The 21,212-nt window shown below is 43.9% G+C and overlaps 1 protein-coding gene across 2 annotated transcripts in view; it reads left to right on the top strand.

The window, feature by feature from the left end:
- Positions 1-20,695, top strand: part of ADAMTS17 (ADAM metallopeptidase with thrombospondin type 1 motif 17) — a 254,629-nt gene extending 233,934 nt beyond the window's left edge. For both annotated transcript variants that reach the window (XM_084641878.1, XM_084641877.1), the window contains 2 exons: positions 15,406-15,583; positions 18,975-20,695. In XM_084641878.1, the coding sequence (XP_084498004.1) occupies positions 15,406-15,583; positions 18,975-19,126 (330 nt within the window). In that variant the 3' untranslated portion in view covers positions 19,127-20,695. The remainder of the gene's footprint in view (positions 1-15,405; positions 15,584-18,974) is intronic.
- The last annotated feature ends 517 nt before the right edge of the window (positions 20,696-21,212 follow it).

The following is a 21,212-nucleotide window of genomic DNA, read 5'->3' as shown; positions in this document are numbered from 1 at the left end:
ATGATATAAAGATGACCAAATGAATAGGAACCCACTCATCCATCTCCCATTCACACCTTTTATCCACATGGAAATGCATCTATCCATATCAGCAGTTTCTGGAAGTGTTGCTCACCCAGTTCAACACACATCTCATTCACTCACCATCATTTAGATACTTTGAAGCAGTTCTATATTGTCTGAAAACTGGCCTGTTAAATGTTTATCATTGGATAGTAAATTACATTTTTGTTGTTGTTTATTGTGATGTTTAAAAGAAAGGATCAAAGTTTCTCATTTTCCCAGCACTTCACACTGAAGCATAGATTTTAAAAATATGTTTCTAACCTGCTAGTTATTCCAGGGGTACTGCTTTTTAGCAGCATGGACATTGATGAACTATGATGGCTTAAAGATATTGCGAACTAACTTCAGCTAGGGCTCCCGATAACCTGGTAAATTACTGCACTCCTTTAAAAGATGCAGGCAGTTAATATGCAGAATGTATTGTTACATAAAGTTTAATAGTGTACATGATTTATCCTGTTTGCATATGTTAGGCTGCACTTGAGGGGGTGAGCTGAAGGATTTTGTCCTTGACCTTGCAACCAGGATCAATCATGCGTCATGTAGTGAAAATGTACATTCTGAACGATGCAGTGATGCTTTTCTGACTTGGCTCAGGAGCATGTTGGGTGGACCACTGTGCTGACAAACATCAAGTGTTGCCTGAAGCTGAACAGTGCTAGGGGGTTGCTTTTCAGCTCCCCAAGCTTCCCCAAAATTTATCCCTCTCCACCACTCCCCTCCTAGTCTGGTAATGAAAAAGCAGTGAGATCACTCAGGTACAAATCAGCAAGTATGGCTTTTCCTCATGCTCCATTTCCCCAGTTGGCTGTTGCACTCTTTCAGGGTATAACTAGAACTAGCAATATTTAAATATTAAATGATTCACTATTCTTCTGGATTTGTTTTTTTAAATTTCTGACTTAGTTTATTTGTTTCACTGGTTTATACATCTTGACATTTGCTGTTTCTGCCTTGTGAATAGTGTCTTAGTTCTGGGGTCAGCAGCACAATCAGAGTGATTCTGGTTTCCCAGTTCCACTATTTAGTTATATTATTTCAAGAGGATTATATCCAGGAAGCAGAGTTAGGGGGGCAAAAAAATTGTTAGTGCTGACATTCTCAAGGGCCCATTTTGGGTAGGTGGAACGTTAGACATGCAGTTTATTTTCCCCAGGCAACAAGCTAGCAATCATATCATATTATATATATTTCATAGTCTCATGAAAAAAGTCTTTTAAAGGAGGAAAATTGCAGTTGCTGGATCATATTCTGATCTCATTTACACTTACGTACATCCAGGATAATTGACTATAATGATTCCCTACAATCCATGGGTCAAAACCCAAGGACCTCACTCAACATAGTGGGTCAGATATTGATCTCAGTTACAACAGTGTAAATCCAGATTAATTTAGTCTGATGCGTTACTCCAGATTTACATCAGTGTAACTGAGATCAGAATCTGACCTACTGTGTTGAGCAAGACCCTTCGGTTTTGTGCAGTAAGGACCAGGTTCTCAGGACAAATATAAATGTCTGAGCTGAGACTGTATTGTGTGGTGAAGGGAGATTTGGGGAAGAATCATTCTTTTACCCATTTCTATTTCAAACACTTGGCTGGCATGCATCTCAGAGGGTACATGGGAACCCAGAACCCCTTACTGACTGGAACAAATTGCGAAGCCCTAGTAGGAAACGCCTTGGCAAAATGTGATTAAAAATATTCTTGCTGTCAAATAATGTCATTAATGATAAAGCACATTTGAAAAATTACCTATAGCCACCTGTCATCCCTGGCAATCAACAGTTGCCAATTTCTTTCCAGTCCTTTTCTCAGCCTATGTAAGGCTGCCTGCAGGTACTCATCACAGGTGAATGTTTAAAATTGCTGCAGGGAGTCTGTTTTCCTCTTAGAATAGCATTGTGTTTATGCCAAATATTGAAATGTTTCAAACTGAGGATCAGGGGTTATTAGTCATGGTTGTGGTAACAAGGACTTTCTAATTGCAAATGCATTATTTTGGCAGTTACTTGCAGTAAATTGTATTGTCTAAAAGAAATAAAAACAGTGCACTGAGACATTTTTCTTTCAGTGAGTACTGTACAATCAAGCCTTTCTTCCTAATTCTAGGGAAAGACCTGTTTTCTGAGTTACTCGTGTTTGGGAACATCAGAAAATCCTTCTGTACTCCTTGCCCTTGATGATTAACTCACATTACATGATAAGAAGAGCAAATCAATGACAGCTATAGTTTAGGAGGTGTATTCAAAGCTGTTGTGACTAGAGAAGCACACTGTCCTTTTTTTATAGCATTCATTACGTAGTCACAGCTTGACCTGCCATCTGTTTATAATAAATCACAGACAACTTGTTGATTGTGACCTTTATCAAGAATTAAGTTAATCTTCTTATGCCTTGGGGAAAATAACTTTTCTTCTTCAATTCACTTTTCTGGATAGAAAATTATAAGGGATGGACAGTAATTTAGATCCGAAGCCAAGCATCGCAGCTGGCAGCCGATTTCTGCACATACAACTAATGTCCCTGCAAAAGTGGATGCATGCCCATTTTTGTATGGGCACACAAATTATGGTAGTGATTGCACACCAGTTTGCATGCACAAATTGCAGTTTGCACATGCAAAATTGTTGCACAGAAGCGGATGTTGGAAATTTGGCCAGAGGAGTGTGTGCTGCTAGTTGGCTGCCCTAAGAAGCATGCAAAATATAGAAATTGAAATGACATGGATGAGATGTGCTCTGTGTAGGACCCAGCTGTGGGGAGGGAATGTGGTTCTTAGCCAACTTTCCACTTCCCCAGTCCTGGGGCTGACCAGGGGCCAGATCAGCCTCCAGTGTAACTTCGCAAAGCGTAGTTACCAACCCCAAGGCCTACTCTAAGTTATGTTGATAGTAATAATTCCCTACAGATTGTTCTACTGGCCAGCAATCCAGAAGCTCAAGTCACAACCCTTATGTCATCCGCTCACCCCCAATACCTCTCTGGGCCAGAGGGCTGGGAGCAGATCGCACGAACCTGGATGTATCAGCTTTACACCAGCCAAGGATTCCTTGACAGGAGGGGGATCCCCCCCTGCAGAATAAGCATACAAAAGGAAGGATGCAATGCTGGCTTCATAGAGTTAAGGACTGGAAAGGAACCATTTTAAATGGTGGTGCGTTAAACCGGTCACTATTTATTCAACTTCCTTTGGGGGCGGGTTTGGCGTAAAAGAGACATGGCTCTTAGCCAGTCATAGCTTTTGTTTTACAAAGCAGAAACCATCCCTGGCTTTGCCCGTCTGCTCTTATAGTGAAGTGGATTTTGTTTACAACATTGAATTCCCAGTGGTTTCGTTGCATTGAGGCTTTTGGCATGAAATCAGAGTTTTGCACTCAAGGATTGCTGTTTAGACGTGTTTCAGAGCAGCATCCGTGTTAGTCTGTATCCACAAAAAGAAAAGGAGGACTTGTGGCACCTTAAAGACTAACAAATTTATTTGAGCATAAGCTTTCGTGAGCTACAGCTCACTTCATCGGATGCATTTAGTGGAAAATACAATGCGGAGATTTATATACACAGAGAACATGAAACAATGCGTGTTACCATACACACTGTAACGAGAGTGATCAGGTAAGGTGAGCTATTACCAGCAGGAGAGCAGGGGGGAGCTTTTGTAGTGATAATCAAGGTGGGCCATTTCCAGCACTTGACAAGAACGTCTGAGGACAGCGGGGAGTGGTGGGGGGAATAAACATGGGGAAATAGTTTTACTTTGTGTAATGACCCATCCATTCCCAGTCTTTATTCAAGCCTAAGTTAATTGTATCCAGTTTGCAAATTAATTCCAATTCAGCAGTCTCTCGTTGGAGTCTGTTTCTGAAGTCTTTTTGTTGAAGAATTGCCACTTTTAGGTCTGTAGGTGGTGATGATCCAGGACTGTTGATTTTTCTTTCTTCTTCGCTGTCAGTGGAGTTGATATTGGAATTTCTTTCTACTCACCGTGCCCTGAGTTTGCTGTGTAGCCTTTTCTGGTGTTTTACCGTGTTAAGCTAACGTGAAATCCTGCATCTTGGCAGGGGGTTAGACTAGGTGACCTTTGCGTCTCTTCTAACCCTATGATTCTATGAAATAAGCCACCCTTAGCCCAAAATAAGGGCATCTACACAGAGATTGCACCAGTTTAAAAACACATCTGTAGTTAAACTGGTGCCAGTTCCTAAGTAGACAAGGCCTTTCTCCACAAATAGCTCAACGTGGTCCCAGGAAGGAGTAACGAAACTTCTTCAAGGATTTCCTTTCAAGTCTGAGTCTTGACTGGTTGGCCCACCCACTCTCCACACATGCATGCTCCTGCTGCCACTGCACAACTGTCTTCCCAAAACTGTTTTGTAGCCAGCCCCAGGGAGGTGCTAACCTGCTTGCTCTTCAGGGGACACACATGAATGAAGGTGGATGCTTCCTGAATGCTTGTTTCATCCAAGGCTTTGCTTTTAACTAATTGCTAAACCTTGGATGTGTACTTCAAGAGCTGCTTTTGTGTGGTGGTTCCCACAACCTTCCATGAATGTACTTGCTTCATCAGCTGAAGTGCTGGCTGATTCCTGAGCTGAGAGCTTTTTGTCAGGTAATTCTGGAGCTTGCTTCTCTTTCATCGGGTTGTCAATGTCAGTGAGATATTTACACCTTAGAAAAACATCCCTCAGAAATTCATAATGTACCATACAGTTACTGCAATCGGATAATGGTCTGAGCCAAAGTAATGTCAAATGTGACCATCCTGCTAACAAGTAGAACTGATTGCATTGTTGTAGACAAATTACTGTATTTAAAGGTAGCTTAGCAACTTTATTAGTCCAAGCAATTTTGGTTTTAAAGACAAAATTGTAAGGCCTGTTCTTCCTTCAACATTATCCCAGTGGCATTCCAGCAGGGACCAGACCTCCTGGTTTGTTAATACCAGTCTTGGGAGAGCAATAGTTCTTGAAGATAAGAAATAGGTGATACTGAAAGATAAAGACTTTTGATACTTGTGCTGTAAAGGTGCGGCTCAAAGTTCCTTTGTGGCCTTGGACCTCTTTGTGCCTCAGTTTCCTCCCCAGCAAGAGCAGTGACACTTACCTACCTTACAGAGGGATTGTGAGGTTCTCGGATATTATGATGATGAGCACCAGATGAGAAATAATTAATAAATGCATAAATGTATTCTGCAGTATAAAAGCTTGAGACTTTGCACATGGGACAACTGAACATTGAGAAATTGTACAGGCAAAACTTAGACATGCAAAACTGAGCCTGGCGTTTTAGTGATGGCATTGGAGCTCCTTTGAAAATGCAGCCCTAATGAAGTGATCAAGCAAGTCTGAATACATAAAAGACACCTGATCCACAACCCTGATTTTCTTGGATGAAATCCTGGCCCCACTGTAGGCAACGGAACTTTACCATTGACTTCCAGGGCGGCCAGGATTTCACCCCTTGTCTTTACAAAGAAAATAGAAGGACAGGGGACAATAGATATGTAGTATGAGCTAGTACACAGGGCCCTGGTCTGGGAGTTAGGAGACCTGAATTCTATTCTTGACTGTGCCACTGACCTACTGCGTGACCTGGGGCAAGCCATTTCACTTCCCTCTGCCTCTTGATTCCCTTCTCACTTTTTCCCTGGCTTGCCTGTTTAGACTGTAAACCCTTTGTTGCAGAGACTGTCTCTTTTGCACAATGCATAGTACAGGGGGACCCTGATCAACAGTCGGGTTGCTGAGTCTCTAGCTTCTCATGCTGGCCAGTATTGTCTCATAGTTTTCTTGTATTCCCCTGTCAGTTTCAGAGTAGCAGCCATGTTAGTCTGTATTCGCAAAAAGAAAAGGAGGACTTGTGGCACCTTAAAGACTAACAAATTTATCTGAGCATAAGCTTTCATGAGCTACAGCTCACTTCGTCAGATGTGTCTCTGTATCCATCTGTTGTCTCTTGTCTTATCGTTAGATTGTAAGCATCTTAGGGAAGGAACTGTCTTTTTGCTTTTTTTTTGTACAGTTCTTAGCACAGTGAGGTCTGGGTCCATGACTGGGACTCCTAGGCACACTAGTAATACAAATAATAATAATAATAATGGATGCTACTGAAATACAAATTATCATCATCACTGGTTAAGCAGTAAGTAGGATTGTTGTCAGTGTCAAGGCTGTAGTCATTAGTATTCCATTTGAAGTGGAGCAGATCCTAATGTGTTCTTGTCTAGTGGGATTCTCAGAGGTTGGCTATGATTTCCAACAATAGAACATTGGGTTAATTGCTAAGAATAATTGTTCTAATTAAAAGGGCTACTTCATTAAGTGCATTTTTCTTATAGAGAATTAATGACTTGCAGAATGGAGTAGAGTAGGCTTATAAAAGCTGGGAGGGGTTGCTAGCTCTTTCAAGGACAGTATTAGAATTCAAATCAATCCTGACAAATTGGAGAATTGATATGAAACCAACAAGATGAAATTAATAAAGACACGTGCGAAGTACTGCACTTCGGAAGGAAAAATCGAATGCACAAATACAAAATGCGGAATGACTGGGTAGGCAGCAGTACTGCTGAAAACCATCTGGAGGTTAGAGTGGATCACAAATGGAATATGAGCCAGCAATTAACAGGAGAGTCGTATGTAAGATACGGGAGGTAGTTGTCCCAGTCTACTTGGCACTGATGTGGCCTCCGTGGGAATACTCTGCCCAGTTCTGGGCACCATGCATTAGGAAAGATATGGACAAATTGGAGAGAGTCCAGAAGAGAACTACCATAAACCTAAAAGGTTTAGAAAACCTGACCTATGAGGAAAGGTTAAAACAATTGGTCACGTGTAGTCATGAGAAAAGAAGACTGAGGGGACCAGATAAGTCTTGAAATACGTTAAGGGCCGTTCTAAAGCAGATGGTGATCAGTTGTTTTCCATGTTCACTGAAGGTTGGACAAGAAGCAATGGGCTTAATCTGCAGCAAGGAAGAATTAGGTTAGACAGTAGGAAAAGCTTTCTGACTATATAAGGATAGTTAAGCTCTAGAATAGGCTTCCAAAGGAGCTTCTGAAATCCCCATCAGTGGAGGTCTTTAAAAACAAACACCTGTGAGGGAAAGTCTAGGTATATATTAGGTCCTGCCTCAGTGCAGGGAGCTGAACTAGACCTCTTGAGGTCCCTTCCAGCCATACATTTCTGTGATTCTTTAAAGCCTCCACCAGAGTCCATGGATTTCGTAGGGAATTTCGTCACAACTATTTTAGCTTTAAAAACAAAAATATGTTGGGGGATTAAAAAAAAAAAGGTGTAAGAGGCAGAGCTTGTTAATCATTGACATTCTGTTCTAATTCTTGAGTTCCCCTGACATTCTGGTAAAGAATTCAGGATTATTTTTCCAATAAGAGGTACGTGCAGCAAGTAATTCACCATTTATCACTCATGGTGCCCAGCCTGAGGGTAATTATGCAGATTGAAACCCCATGATAATCAGCATATCTTTGTGCTAGTCAGACAGATGTTACACATACAGATATCTCCTGTAGAAACATCTGTTGGCAGCTCCCTATAATTTTGCATTCTTTCTAACAGCCTTTCAGGATTTATGATGTCCAAAGAGAAATTAAGGAAACAATTTTCCAGAGCACTTTGACGACCAGTTAGCATCAAAGCGTCTGGTCACTGGTCTCACTGTGTTTACAAGGAGGGCAGTGCAAGGGTTGACCAGCGCTTTTTCAGTGTTGTCTGAGCTGAGCCGCTCTCCATCCAGTGGCGACTCGGAGCGGGGGGAATATCTGTGGTACATAGAGGGCGAAGATAAACAGTATCTTGCTAAATTTAAATACACCCAGCAGAATCTTCAGCTTAAATTCTCAGTTGTTTGTAAATAGCAGTTAAGCACCATTAATTAATAGATACATAACTAAAGAGAGTGTTCAGACTAGCCCAAGCTCCCAAGAAATTCTTTAAAAATGAGGGCCATATTCTTAGCTGGTGTAAATCGGCATAGCTCCATTAAAGTCCTACAGATAGGGAAACTTGTGGAGCAATGCCTGTTTATATCAGCTGGGGGCCTGGCCTGAATGCGAACACATCTCTGTAAGGAGAGCTAAGCATGCTGGAATATGGAACCATATAGGCTAGTCGGCCCATGTACATTTCACAGTTCGGCTTCTATTACCCAGCACAAAGTTTGCAGCCATTTCTTGTAGGGTCTTGTTGTGAGGGATTACGGGTCTCAAACCGAGGCCCCTGGGTCCTCAGGCAGTGCCCAGACCACAGCCACCACCTCACAGTGCTCCAGAACCAGCAAGGGAGGGATTTAGCAGAACTCTGGCCCACCACAGGCTCCACTCACAAAGCTCTTGATTGGAACAGACACCCAGCCCCACTGATTGACCTGGATGCAGTACTTAAGCCAGAAGGCAAAGGAACTTGTCTGAGCACCTGAGTGAACTGATGTACTGCTGGTACTGGACCCTGCCTCTGGCTTGACCTTTGGCCCTGCTATCTGACTCTGACTTATGCTTGGTTCCTGATTCCACTTTGACCCTTGGCATGACTCTCTGACTCTGACTCCAGTCCTGACCCTCGATGTGACTCCTGATACTGATTCCAGCTCACTCTTTGACTCAACTCTTGACTCTGATTCTTGGCGCTATCCTGACCCTGTCCTTGGTTCCTGGCTTCCGACCCTGGCTTTGATAACTAGGCCTGCTTGCCCACATCCTGGTCTCTACATCTGTCCTTAAAACTTACAGGTAGATCAAATTAAACCAATCACATTTCTGTGTTGCTGTGTGCCATAACGCACAGCATTTTGCGGCACTGTTACTTCTCCAGAATAATCATGGATTTAAACCTGGCCTCTTTCAGCCTCTGAACTCTGCAGATAATGGGGCTCTTCAGAATGGGGAAGTCTAGTTTATTTATGCATTGAGACCCTCTGGAAGTGCTGGTCCTGTCTTATTCTTTAGGTCATCCAGGCTTCAGTTTGAAAGCACAGCTCTAGGCAATTGGAAAAAATTGTGCCTCTCTTAAAGTTATGAGGTACTGTTGCATCTGCCATGAGCATTTTCTGTTATAATTTATTGTTTCTTCCAACTCAGTTTACTGAGTCAGAGGAGCAGACATTTTTTCTTGATTAAATTAAACAAATCAGTCACTTGACAAAAGTCTTCAAATGAAAGATTGCTGCTAACAAGACCAGATAGGTTTTCTGGTTTTTTTTTTTTCCCTATGAAATATTGAGAAATCGCTTACAAGATGCTTTGGGCAATTAGATCTTATCCGTAGAAAGACAGACATTTCATTCTTCAGTGCATAGTTAATTATACAGCCGTGGAAGTTGCCCTGAAGTTTATGAACGTGCTCGCTGCTGAGTTGCTGTGAAGCTGAAAAGTTTAAATGAGCAATGTTCATTATAAGCCTGACACTAGGGACTGAAGCAACAACTCTCATCACCTTGCTCTCATCACCTCACCCTCAACCCCCCACATTGTGGCCTGTTGAAATCCAGGGAGCACAGAGCCTACAAGGCCTTTGTCAATCAGCACAAATTCCCTTCCAGGAACTTGCCTCATTTTCCTTCTGACTTTTACACATGCAGGAAATAAGAACAGCCAGGGGAAAAAAATACTTCCACCCTTTCTTAAAATCCTTAAGTGTTTGAACTCTGGAGTCAAGATATAAGATATTAGAGACACCACCATGTTATACCTTGGCTCCAGTAATATTAGCAGAATTGGGAAGAAGCAGACAGTCAAATACCTCCTCTCAGTCACTCATCAGACTGCTTGAGCTGGAAAAACATGGCTGAAGAAAAATATCAGGTAACCTACTGATCAACCTCCTCAGGTTACTAGAGACCCCCCTACCAGATTACTCTGTTGCTAGGTAACCTCTCCCCTAATAAACCAGTTTTTCTGCTTGGGAGGCTGTCTATTGAGAGCCGTTCCATGTCAGTGAGAGAACACTTGTCAATGACCCTCCTTTGTTGTTCTTTTGCTGCCAGGCATTGGAATTTCAACCCAACATGAAGGCAAACAGACAACAGAGAAGGCAAAGGGGCTTGTCATTCAAAATGGATTTTGCAGCTTGGTAAAGTTTACATACAGAGCATTAATAATCTCATGTAAAATTCATAAATTGTACAGGCATATTTGGTAAAATGTGACCCCTTGGCTCCAGTAACTTTCAGCAGAACTGGAAAGAAGCAGATACCTTTAAACACCAGAGGCCAAGGGCATGGGTGGTAACTAATGAATGTGACTTGCTTTCAAGCTGGTCACCATCACTGATGTCATCTTGAATTATCTCATTCGGGAACAGGCCGGTCCCTTAAAAACATTGCCAACTAGCTCAGTGGGTTGGCAAAATTGGATGAGCTGGAAAGCCATGACCTTCTGTTTGAAGAAGTACCTTTTTGAGGCAAAGCCTCTACCAGTGACATCAGAAGCATTTGTCATCCACAAGGGGGCTGTATATACGTCTGGATGAATGCGTAAGGTATTCTGTCCCGGTTTTTTCTCGATATTGGAACAAGGGCATTCTAAAGGAGAAGCACGGTCTAGTAGTAGTTAAAGGACAGACTCTGGAGATCTGGGTTCTGTACCTGGCTCTGCCACTGATGCAGCAAGTTTTGCAAATCATTTCACCTCCTTTAAGCCTCAGTTTCCACATCCATGTAGACACCTGGGCATCTTGTGAGGCTTAATCAGTGTTTGTAAAGCCCTGCGGTCCTCAAGAAGATGTCCTACAGGTACAAATTGTTTTGCTAATAACATGGCTTTCATGGGGCAGGGCAGAGAGTCTTTCCACTGCTGCTCTCCTCTGGCACAGTGGGAAAGCAGCATGCACAATGGAGCTGCACCAGGTGAAGCTGCATTAGAAGAAGAGCTGACTCAGTACACCCCCACCAGCTCAGGCCATACCCTTCTCTGGAGTGAGTTTTGCTGCATTGGTTGCCTGTGAATCTCCCATTGGAGAGGAGGTTGCAGCCGCCTTCCTCCACTGGAACTTGCCATGCCCCGTGTAGACTTTACCTCCCTGGGGGCCCTGTACCAGGGTCTGTGCTGGCAGAACCTGCAGCGAGTCTGGCCCACAGAATTGCTCCAGCCATGTGTATACTTACCTGCTCCCCCAGCATGGGAGAGGGGCAGAGGTGCTGTGGCAATGGGTATACTTACCCAGAAGCAGAGGAGGAGCCAGGAGTATTTATGGGAGGCTTCACTTTGTGTTTTATTTCCCTGCTATTTTTATCAATGTCATCTCTTCTGAATACGGTACAGCGTGAGTAAGAAATCCCCCCCACTTTTATGTAATTTGTATCTATTCCTATTTCCTACTGAAATTCCTTTGTAAAGACACTATCCAAGTATAGAGTTGAAAATTTCTTCTTACAATAAGCCAGATGTCCAACCCTACTTTAGCTGCCAAGCCTGAAAAGTTCAAGAAAGATGTTAAAATCTGTCTTCCTGGCTGTGAAAGACTAATTGCATAGCATAGGTGATGATCCCAGTCTCCCAAGAGAAGGAATCAAACTGCTTCGGGCAAAAACTCTGCTGTTATTTGTCTAAGGAGTAGAGTTGGCAATGTCTGTGGAAAAAGTTTCATGGCCTGCCCTCCTTGCTGGCTAACAGCTTCAGACAGAAACACACACGCTCATGAACATTTGTAACTCAGTGACTGAAAATATTAACACACTTTATATGAAAAATCCATTTTTGGTAGGAATATTAAAAAATATAGCAAGCCAAAAAAAAAAAGGACTCTCATGGAGAGAGACGCAGGACTGAGAGCCATGGAGCTTCCATGTTCTTCTCCTGACACAGAACTCTGTGGCTTTGGCTAAGTCATTTTAATCTTTTATGTATCTCCGCCTCAACATCTGTCCAAGGGAGATACACTATTCACTTACCTCGCAGGTGTGTTGTGAGAATTAATTTTAATGTTTGTAAAGCTACCCATGTCCTATGGATTATTGTTGTATTTCATTGGGTGAGTGGAAAGGATCATCCAGTTGAATCGGCACTGGATTTTAATTTTCCAAGCTCTACGAATGCAAATAAGCCAGTAACTTTATACTTCCAGCCTCCACATCAGGAGAATGTGATGAAAATGTTGGGAGAGATCAAAGTGGCAACTAAATCTAATGAAACCTTTGCCATTTGAGACATCAACTCCGTGCATATAAACTGGTCAAATGTTACAGTGGGCCACAGTCTGATACCTTAAATGGTTCCTTGTTGAAACAACTCAGATGTGGATAAATTGGAAAGAGTCCACCGGAGGGCAACCAAAATGATTAGGGGGCTGGTGCACATGAGTTATGAGGAGAGGCTGAGGGAGCTGGGATTGTTTAGTCTGCAGAAGAGAAGAATGAGGGGGAATTTGATAGCTGCTTTCAGCTACCTGAAAGGGGGTTCCAAAGAGGATGGATCTAGACTGTTCTCAATGGTAGCAGATGACAGAACGAGGAGTAATGGTCTCAAGTTGCAGTGGGGGAGGTTTAGATTGGATATTAGGAAAAACTTTTTCACTAGGAGAGTGGTGAGGCACTGGGTTCCCGAGGGAGGTGGTGGAATCTCCTTCCTTAGAGGTTTTTAAGGTCAGGCTTGACCAAGCCCTGGCTGGGATGATTTAGGTGGGGATGGGTCCTGCTTTGAGCAGGGGGTTGGACTAGATACCTCCTGGGGTCCCTTCCACCCCTGAGATTCTATGAACTAGTTGCAGAGCCCCCAAGGCGGGGAGGGGCTAGTCTTTACTTAGTCCTAAGTAACATGCAGGAGGTGGTACAAAAAGTAACTATGGGGGAGCCATCGGGAGATAGTGGCCATCTTACATTTGTCTCACTGTTTCCTCGTACTCCCCCGTCCATCTGTCTTTATCCATCTTACATGTGGCATGGATGCTACTTTCAGGAAGCAAGAATAGAGTCTCAGAAGCCATGCATTCCTTGGAACACAAAGGGACTAGGAAGGCAAGGAATAAATAGTAAAGGCCAAGAGGTTATTCAAGCCGAACAGAGATCCTTCAGAAAATCCAGCCATAGTGAAGTCAGTAAATAGGAGTGTGAAATATGGCAGGCAGTACATTAGGAGGAAGTGAGAAGGCTAATATGGAATTTGAAGAGCAAATATAACTTGCAGCATAAAAACAAGTAACAAGGAATTCAGTGATTATATCAGAAGCAGGAAACCTCTATGAGAAGCGGTGCTTCTGCTGGGCCACCAAAGGGAGCAATTAAAGACTATAAGGACATCGACACAAATCTAAATGATTCTTCATATCAGCCTTCACCACAGAGGATGCTGGGGAAAGCCCCACCCCAGACCTACTCTTTCCTGGAAATAAAGTTAAGGATTTTACATCACTGTGATACCTGAGTGCAGAGCAATTCAGAAGAACTGTTTCACCATCCCTATTTTCCATGGCTCTGATAATTTGAAGCCAGGTGGCATCTAGCCCTTCATTGGTCAGCAAGGAAGGGAAAGAGTGCAAGGAGCCTTCCCTCAAAAACCTCTTCGCATTCCTATGCGGGGACCAAGCCACACTCTTTTCGCTGTGTATTCTCTGAGCAGAAACACCTGAGATTTCTAGCAACACAGGGAGGGCAAGACCCATGGCTCGGCTCTTCTGCAGCAGGCAGTAGGCACTGCCCCTATTCTAGGTTGTGGCTTAAAGCAATGGTTTGGTTTTTGATGGTACTTCCGTCTTATCTGTCAGCCAATCTCTGTATCCATCTTCATCCCACCTGAAGTGTATCTTTCTGATCTTCTTAAATGTTGGGTTTAATCAGTAAGGATCATCACCCTGAGACTGGCGGTTCTTGGCCAGGGATAGCTGTGCTACCCCAATAAGGCTCAGGAAAGCCAGAGAGGAATCAACACGCTCTTTGCCATATCAGCCCAACATCATCTCGGATACCTCCCTCCTCCTTTTGGTTTGTGTGTGGCATTAGCAGACATAGGCACCCTGCCAAAGTCTTGCAACTCATTGTTTCTTTATTTTAAATGCAAGGTTCTTTTATTAACTCCAGCTGGGGTGTTGCACTCTGCTCGCTGCGTTCCCTTTATTAAAGTTGAGCCACTTACAAGTAGGACATTGTAAATCACGAGCGTGGGGCAGAAGGAAAGGGGCGGGGACTCCAATTGTATGACAACAAAGAAAGCGCATAAACGGATCTGGCCTTCTGGCAAATAAAAGCCAAGCTAACGGAGAGCAATTTCCAATTGCTCCCTGGAAGGCAGGCGAGAGCCAGAGGGACTTGCAGGAATAAAGGAGGCTGAATACTTGGATACCTGATGTTTCCTCCTGTATACTGAAACGCCAGCTTCTCTGTTTCCCCTATAGTCTTTGTATGTGGGAGTAAAGGGACAGACCTTTGAGTACTAGAGTTGCCCACCTCTCTTGTTTTATACTGCCATACCACCTGCGAGACTGCTGATCTGCTGTGCAGGAACTTTGCGAGACTCTGTGTTGTGGAGAGGTCACCCTTAGGAACTCAGCCAGTGGGAATCCATTGGAGCCACTGGGTCTCTGGGGATTCCTCATGGAAAGCAAAGTGGGATTCCATGCAATGGAGAAGCTAATGCAGCCTCTGGCAATATAAGTTTTCCATGTATGCCCTTGAGTGGCTGGTGGGGTGAACTGTGTCCCTTTTCTGCCCCTCCCTGCCTGCCCTTTCACCCAGATTCCAAAAGGTTAGGCTATGTCTACACTGCAGTTAGGAGCTAGCCCCCCCCCCCACACACACACACACCCCAGCTAGGCTTCTGCACCTGAGCTGCAACTTCAAAGCGCTGTCCACACCATTGTTTTAGAGCACCGAGTGCCACTACCCCAAGCCTGTTGACTCAGGATGGGAGGCTTTGTAGGTGGACCCAGAGAGACACAAGGAGGAAGTGAGGGGGGGAAGGAAGGGTGCCACAAAGGCAGCTGCCCTCCACCTTACCACATAGCCAGGTGCTCCTCTCTGCACACAGGTCTAGTGGGTACGGGCCTGCCTGGAGACTCAGCAGGGGCAAATACGATAGCTGAAGGACATTATACCAGCTGTTGTTGAGTTGCTCATGCCAAGTTTTGCTGCAGGTTCACTGTGCCCTTCACTCCAGTCCCCGATTTTGTGGTCGGTGTGTCTTTCCAAGCCATGGGGCTGGCCTGTGACTCACTAAGGCAGTGGTTCTCAACCTGTGGCCTAATCCACCCACAGCTACAGCCCATGTGACATCCTTAGGGTCCTACAGGTATTGTGTGGATGTGGCCAACACGACACACAGACGGCTGCATATGCGGCCCACAACGGTAAATAGGTTGAGAACCGCTGCACTAAGATGTCCCTCTCTTCTCCAGTGCTCCTCAACCTGCGGGAAGGGCCTCCAGTCACGTGTGGTGCAGTGTATGCACAAAGTCACCGGCCGCCATGGCAACGAGTGCCCTGTCCTATCCAAGCCAGCAGCCTACAGACAGTGTCACCAAGAGGCCTGCAATGAGAAGATAAATGTCAACACAATTACCTCGCCCAGACTCGGTGAGTGGGTGGATGCAGAGCTACAATTCTTGGGGAGGTTAAATAATCAACCTGAAGCCATCAAACGCCAGAAAATATATCCTGCCCAGGTATCTGGGAAACATAGTCCTTGTGCTGAATGTTACAGAAACGAGGTTCCAGATGGCTCATCGGAGACAGAAGCGTGGAGACCATCAGAATCTCTGGGTAATTAATGTTCCAGAGTAGACAGATGCTTTAATCTTCGTAGCTCCACCCTGCCTGAGACCTCCGCCAAGCCAGAACTCCTAGAGCCATGTTCCCTGAGTGACCAGTTGGAGCAGGCAGGCATATCTCCGGGTCAGAGAGAAGGGGGTTGGGAGTTTTGGGTGAGGGCATTCACCTACACTCAGTCGTCATTCCAAGCTTCAAACATCTTGTCACATGATCGGTAAAATGGGGTAAGCAGAGAATGTTAGTGACTTGGGTTGCATTTTGCTTGGTTAATATAATTGGGGGAATGAATTGAAATGGAAAAGCCTGCAAATGTATCCAGCCCAAACACAAAATCTTCTCACCTGCCTTTCACTATAAGTGATGATGAATACAATAATATTTTATTCACCTGTCCAAAAAAAAAATTATTTGACTTTGGGAGGTAGAATTTTCCAAGGTTGTAGCTTTTTGGAAAGGTGGTTCTTTTTGGAGGGAAGATGGACCTTCCACAGATTAGTTGCTGACTTAAGAATGGGACTTGCTGAAATCACTTATTTCTGGGCAGGGAGGAAGGAGTGAGAGAGTCTCCATTTTAACTCTTTCTTTCTCTCACTCCCTTAATGATCTACTCTGTTTGCCCAGCTGAGCTGAGGCTGCTGGTGATAAATTGTCTATTTGCCGAGATACCACAACTCTGTATTTAAAGAGTGGTTCTACTCAGAAGTGACTCTGTCAATAGTCCATCATGGGGTTCCATGGCTCTTTTGTCTCCGTTATTTTCTGTGTCACATGTGCTAAGTTTACAAGTAAAAGATGCATTTTCTAACAGCAAGCCCCACAAGTTCAACCTGGGATCTGACAGCTGAGCTGGGTTTTTTTTCCTTCTTACATATCACTAGTAAAAAAGGTCAGCAGGCCACATTAGGCCATAAACTACACTTGTGCAGCACTGTTGCCTTCCATTATGCCCTCAGTGCACTCCCTTTTCCTCCAGTGTAACTGGCTAGTATTTAAACAATTCTGTTGATGGCACACCAGAATGGACTCCAGCTCGCACTCTCTCAGCTGTACAGCGCACACAGAAGTAAGAAGCAGTCCTGTTTATTTTTGGCTCTGAAGTCAGTAGATCTGACTCTGCATATACACACAGAGCGCAGATCTGATTAACAGAAAGGGAGGCATTTTTACAAAGTCACTTTTCCGAGTAGAACCACACTTAAGACTAGACGTGAGGCTTCTGAGCTGGAATTTGTTTCCCTGAAAATCCATAGTACTTTCAATAACTGCTTTTTAAAATACGAGTGTCACTGGTCCAGCTGAAGAGCTTCAAAATGCTTCTAAATCCTTTTGTTTAGAAACATAAAAAACATATGAGACTATTTCCCAGAAATGTTAGCATGTACAGTTTATCATAGAAGGTTTTCATTTGAAGAATAAGTCTTTGATCCACCGATGAGATGAGAAATCTTTTCTAATTCACATTTTAGCACAAAGCTGTGTTTAGTAGAGTGGTGCAGTTGAAGTCCCTGCAAGTAATCTGCAAGTAATTTGGGGTGCTTATGTTTCTAAACCTGCCTTGGGGGAATTATCGGTGCCAGCAACAATGATACTTGATATCAACAAAAATATACACCAATTATCAGCATTGAGTGGTTTGCTCTTCTTCTGGATAAACAAGTTATCATTTGGTTATCTTTAAACAGATGTTTCTATTTTCCACAATATAAGCCTCATTAATAAGAATCGTACAGAAAAATACTCCCGTACGCTACAGAAGCCATCCAGAATTAGATTGTAAGCACCTCAGGGCAGGGCCTGTCTTTTTGTTCTGGGTTTGTACATCACCTATCACAGTGTGGTCCTGGTCCAGGACTGATACTCCTAGGAGCTACAGTAATACAAATAATAAATAATGATCATTATAAAGTGCTGCTCTGTCACTGCTTTAGGCTGCAGTGTTTTTGACCATAGGTAACATTTTCAGAAGTGTCTACTGGTCTCTCTACACTGCAGTTGAACACCCGCAGCTGGCCCATGCCAACTGACTCAGGCTCGTGGGGCTTGGGCTGTGGGGCTATTTAATTGTGGTGTAGATTAGATGTTCAGGCTTGGGCAGGAGCCTGGGCTCTGGGACCCTCCCCGCTCATGGGTACCAAAGCCTGGGTTCCAGCCCAAGTCTGAACGTCTACATCACAGTTAAACAGACTGGTAGCCAGAGCCTCATGAGCCTAAGTCAGCTGAGATGGGCCAGCCAGGGATGTTTAATTGCTATGTAGACAGACCCTAAGTGACTTAGGAACTTGGGTCCCATTTTCAAAGTGACTTAGGCATTCAGGAGCCTAAGCCCCATTGGTTTTTAATGAGATTACAGCTCCTAAGTGCCTACACCATGTTTGAAACCTCCCAAACCACTTAAACCCAGCTCTTCAATGGCATGTCAGTGGAAATTAGGGGCCTCAGTACCTTTGAGGATCTGGGCCTTGGGCACTTACTCCATGACTGTAGAATATTGCAATATTTATCCTAACAAGGAAAGCTGCACCCCACCCTCAGCTGTAATTGTGGGTCATGACAGCAAGTGGCTCCAGTGTCCCGTTTCTCACTTTCTATGAATCTGGCTTTTAACACACTGATTTTTGAATTGGTCTTTCCCCCCTCTGCCCAGGATGTTCTAACCACACTCAGCAGGCTGCTTCATGATTTTCCATTACAGGGCTTCTTTTCCCTTTTGCTGCAATATCTAGTACTGGGCACTGTCAAAAGGGCCTCATTCAGAAAAGTACTGAGCACATACCTCACTTTACGCATGCATGTAGCCCCACTGATGTCCCGGGGACTACTCACCTGCTTAAAGTTAAGCATGTGCTGTGTGCGCTTTGTTGAATCAGGGCCAGAAATAGGACGCTAACAGATGATCTGATCCAGCGTAAGAATTCCTAAAGGCCCACAAGGATATGCCCAGCTATTGCTTGTCCAGCCTTGCAACAGTTTTCTGCATGATCGCTCTTTCCATTGCGTTTGTCAGACAAGCCACTACCACCCTGTCGCCCCGAGCTTTTCAGCAGCAGCCCTACTTAGAGCATAAAGTATGCCATCCAAATCGCAGTGTTGACTAAGATTAGCCATTTCTCCCCTCATTTACTGCTCGGGTTATGTTGGTCACACATGGGATGCTCTCCTTAACATGCTGGCTTCTTCTTTCCATTTCTGTCCGAAGCTGCTCTCACATACAAGTGTACAGGGGACCAGTGGACAGTGTACTGCAGGGTGATCCGTGAGAAGAACCTGTGCCAGGACATGAGATGGTATCAACGTTGCTGCCAGACATGCAGAGACTTTTACGCAAACAAGATGCAGCAGAAGAGTTAATGAACTGGTGCTGCTGCTTAGGGTATTACAGCTATTTCTATGTAAATCACGAACTAGTAGGTCTGAGTACTGGAACTTAATGAGTTGCTACAATGTGGTGGATTCCAAAGCATACCTAATAAGACTTGAAACTAATTCTGCAGACTGGATGTACCAAAGTAATCCACTCATCCACCTTAAAAAAGAGTCATCTCAAGGAGCCAATCACGTAGAATTTTATTGTGTTTTGACATCATTACATTTTTCATTACTGCTTTTTACTTTAATATATTATTACCAGCCACTGGATGGCTTGCTACCATTTAAAAAAAAAAAAGACAAGAGTTGCAACGTGATTAAATTGACTAAAGTCATGTGTACCTCAGTGGGGGAAAGCCTCTGGCAAATAACTCAGCAAACGTGCAGACATTACTTAATGCTTCAACCTTGGCTTCCATCTGATGCTCTTAATTCCCAACAGTTAGCATGCTGTGGGGTGGGCTTGGAGGGACACACGCAAATGAAATGCTTAATTTAAAAGGGGGATTTGCTATAAAAGCTTGTGAAAACTGATAGCAGAGGATGGATGTCTCTGAAATTTCTGCTCAGCACAGTTTTATCCAACGTTCCATTTAATGTAATTTAAAAAAAACAAACACCTAATTGGGAATTCCTTCTCCTGTCTGGGTCTGAAAACATATCCCCTCTCTCTTTTTTTAAAAAAAAACATATGTTTTCTCTTATGATGCCTTATTCTCTTCAATGAGTTTAAAGAAATGGAAGCTCATTAACCCAGGAGCAGACAGTTAATTTTAAGCCAGAACCACTTGCGTGAGATGGAAGTAGCTGGAAATCATTTAAATGTATAGGGTTTGTTGGGGAGGGATTGTTTAACGTGCTCTTTCCAATTTTTGGAATTCAATCTGATAATAAGACAGAATGCTATTTCTTAAGGGTATTGTGAAACCAGTTAGGGTTGGCACATACCCGAAACAGAGATCAGAACAGCATTTGCAGGAAGGGTAACTTTAGAGACCAAACCGATCTTCCCCTCTCTAGGATGTATACATCATAAATCCTTTTGAGACAGAAAGGGAGCAGTTAGTAGACTTTCAGGGTGAAATTCTGGGCTAATTGAAACCAAAATGGCAAACCTGCTATTGCCTTCAGTAGGGCCAGGGTTTCACACTCAGGCTATGTCTACACTGGCAACTGAACGACAAAACTTTTGTCTTTCAGAGGTGTTTTAATAAAAAACAAAACAAAACCCTGAAAGACGCAAGTTTTGTCAAGGACAAGCACCAGTATGAAGAGTGTGCCAGGCTCTCCTGCTGACAGCGCAAATGCCATTCGTTGGGGGTGGAAGTCTTTTGTCGGCAGGAGAGCTGACAAACAGCAGCTGCACGGCACGACTTTTAGCGACAGAGCTGTAGCGAGACAGCCATGTCGCTAAAAGCTGTGTAGTGTAGCCATAGCATCAGTCTTGTCTCCTTTTGCTTTGTTACCTGGTGTGCCTTTTATCGGGACAGTCGGAGAGTGCTGTAAGAAGAAAAGGAGTACTTGTGGTACCTTAGAGACTAACCAATTTATTTGAGCATAAGCTTTCGTGAGCTACAGCTCACTTCATCGGATGCATACTGTGGAAAGTGTAGAAGATCTTTTTATGTACACACAAAGCATGAAAAAATACCTCCTCCCACCCCACTCTCCTGCTGGTAACAGCTTATCCCGGGGAGCTGGGGAGGCGTTGTTCTAGGTCAGCCATAGGGGTGTTGGCATGCTGTGGGGCCATGCGGGTGCCCATGGCGGTGCCGCTGATCTGAGGGTGTGCATTGTCCCCAGGTGTGGAGTGGTTGTGGGTGGGGACGGAGTCGCGGGGTTCGGCCACGAGATTGGCCGTGACATTGTCGGGGATGGTGTTCTTGACGGCTTGTCGGATTTGTGCTGGAAATGGCCCAACTTGATTATCATACACATTGTAAGGAGAGTGATCACTTTAGATAAGCTATTACCAGCAGGAGAGTGGGGTGGGAGGAGGTATTTTTTCATGCTTTGTGTGTATATAAAAAGATCGTCTACACTTTCCACAGTATGCATCCGATGAAGT

This window comes from Lepidochelys olivacea (genome assembly GCF_965140295.1).
Source record: "Lepidochelys olivacea isolate rLepOli2 genome assembly, chromosome: 10".
Classification (NCBI taxonomy): Eukaryota; Metazoa; Chordata; order Testudines; family Cheloniidae; genus Lepidochelys; species Lepidochelys olivacea.
This window is presented reverse-complemented; position numbering and strand designations above follow the sequence as displayed.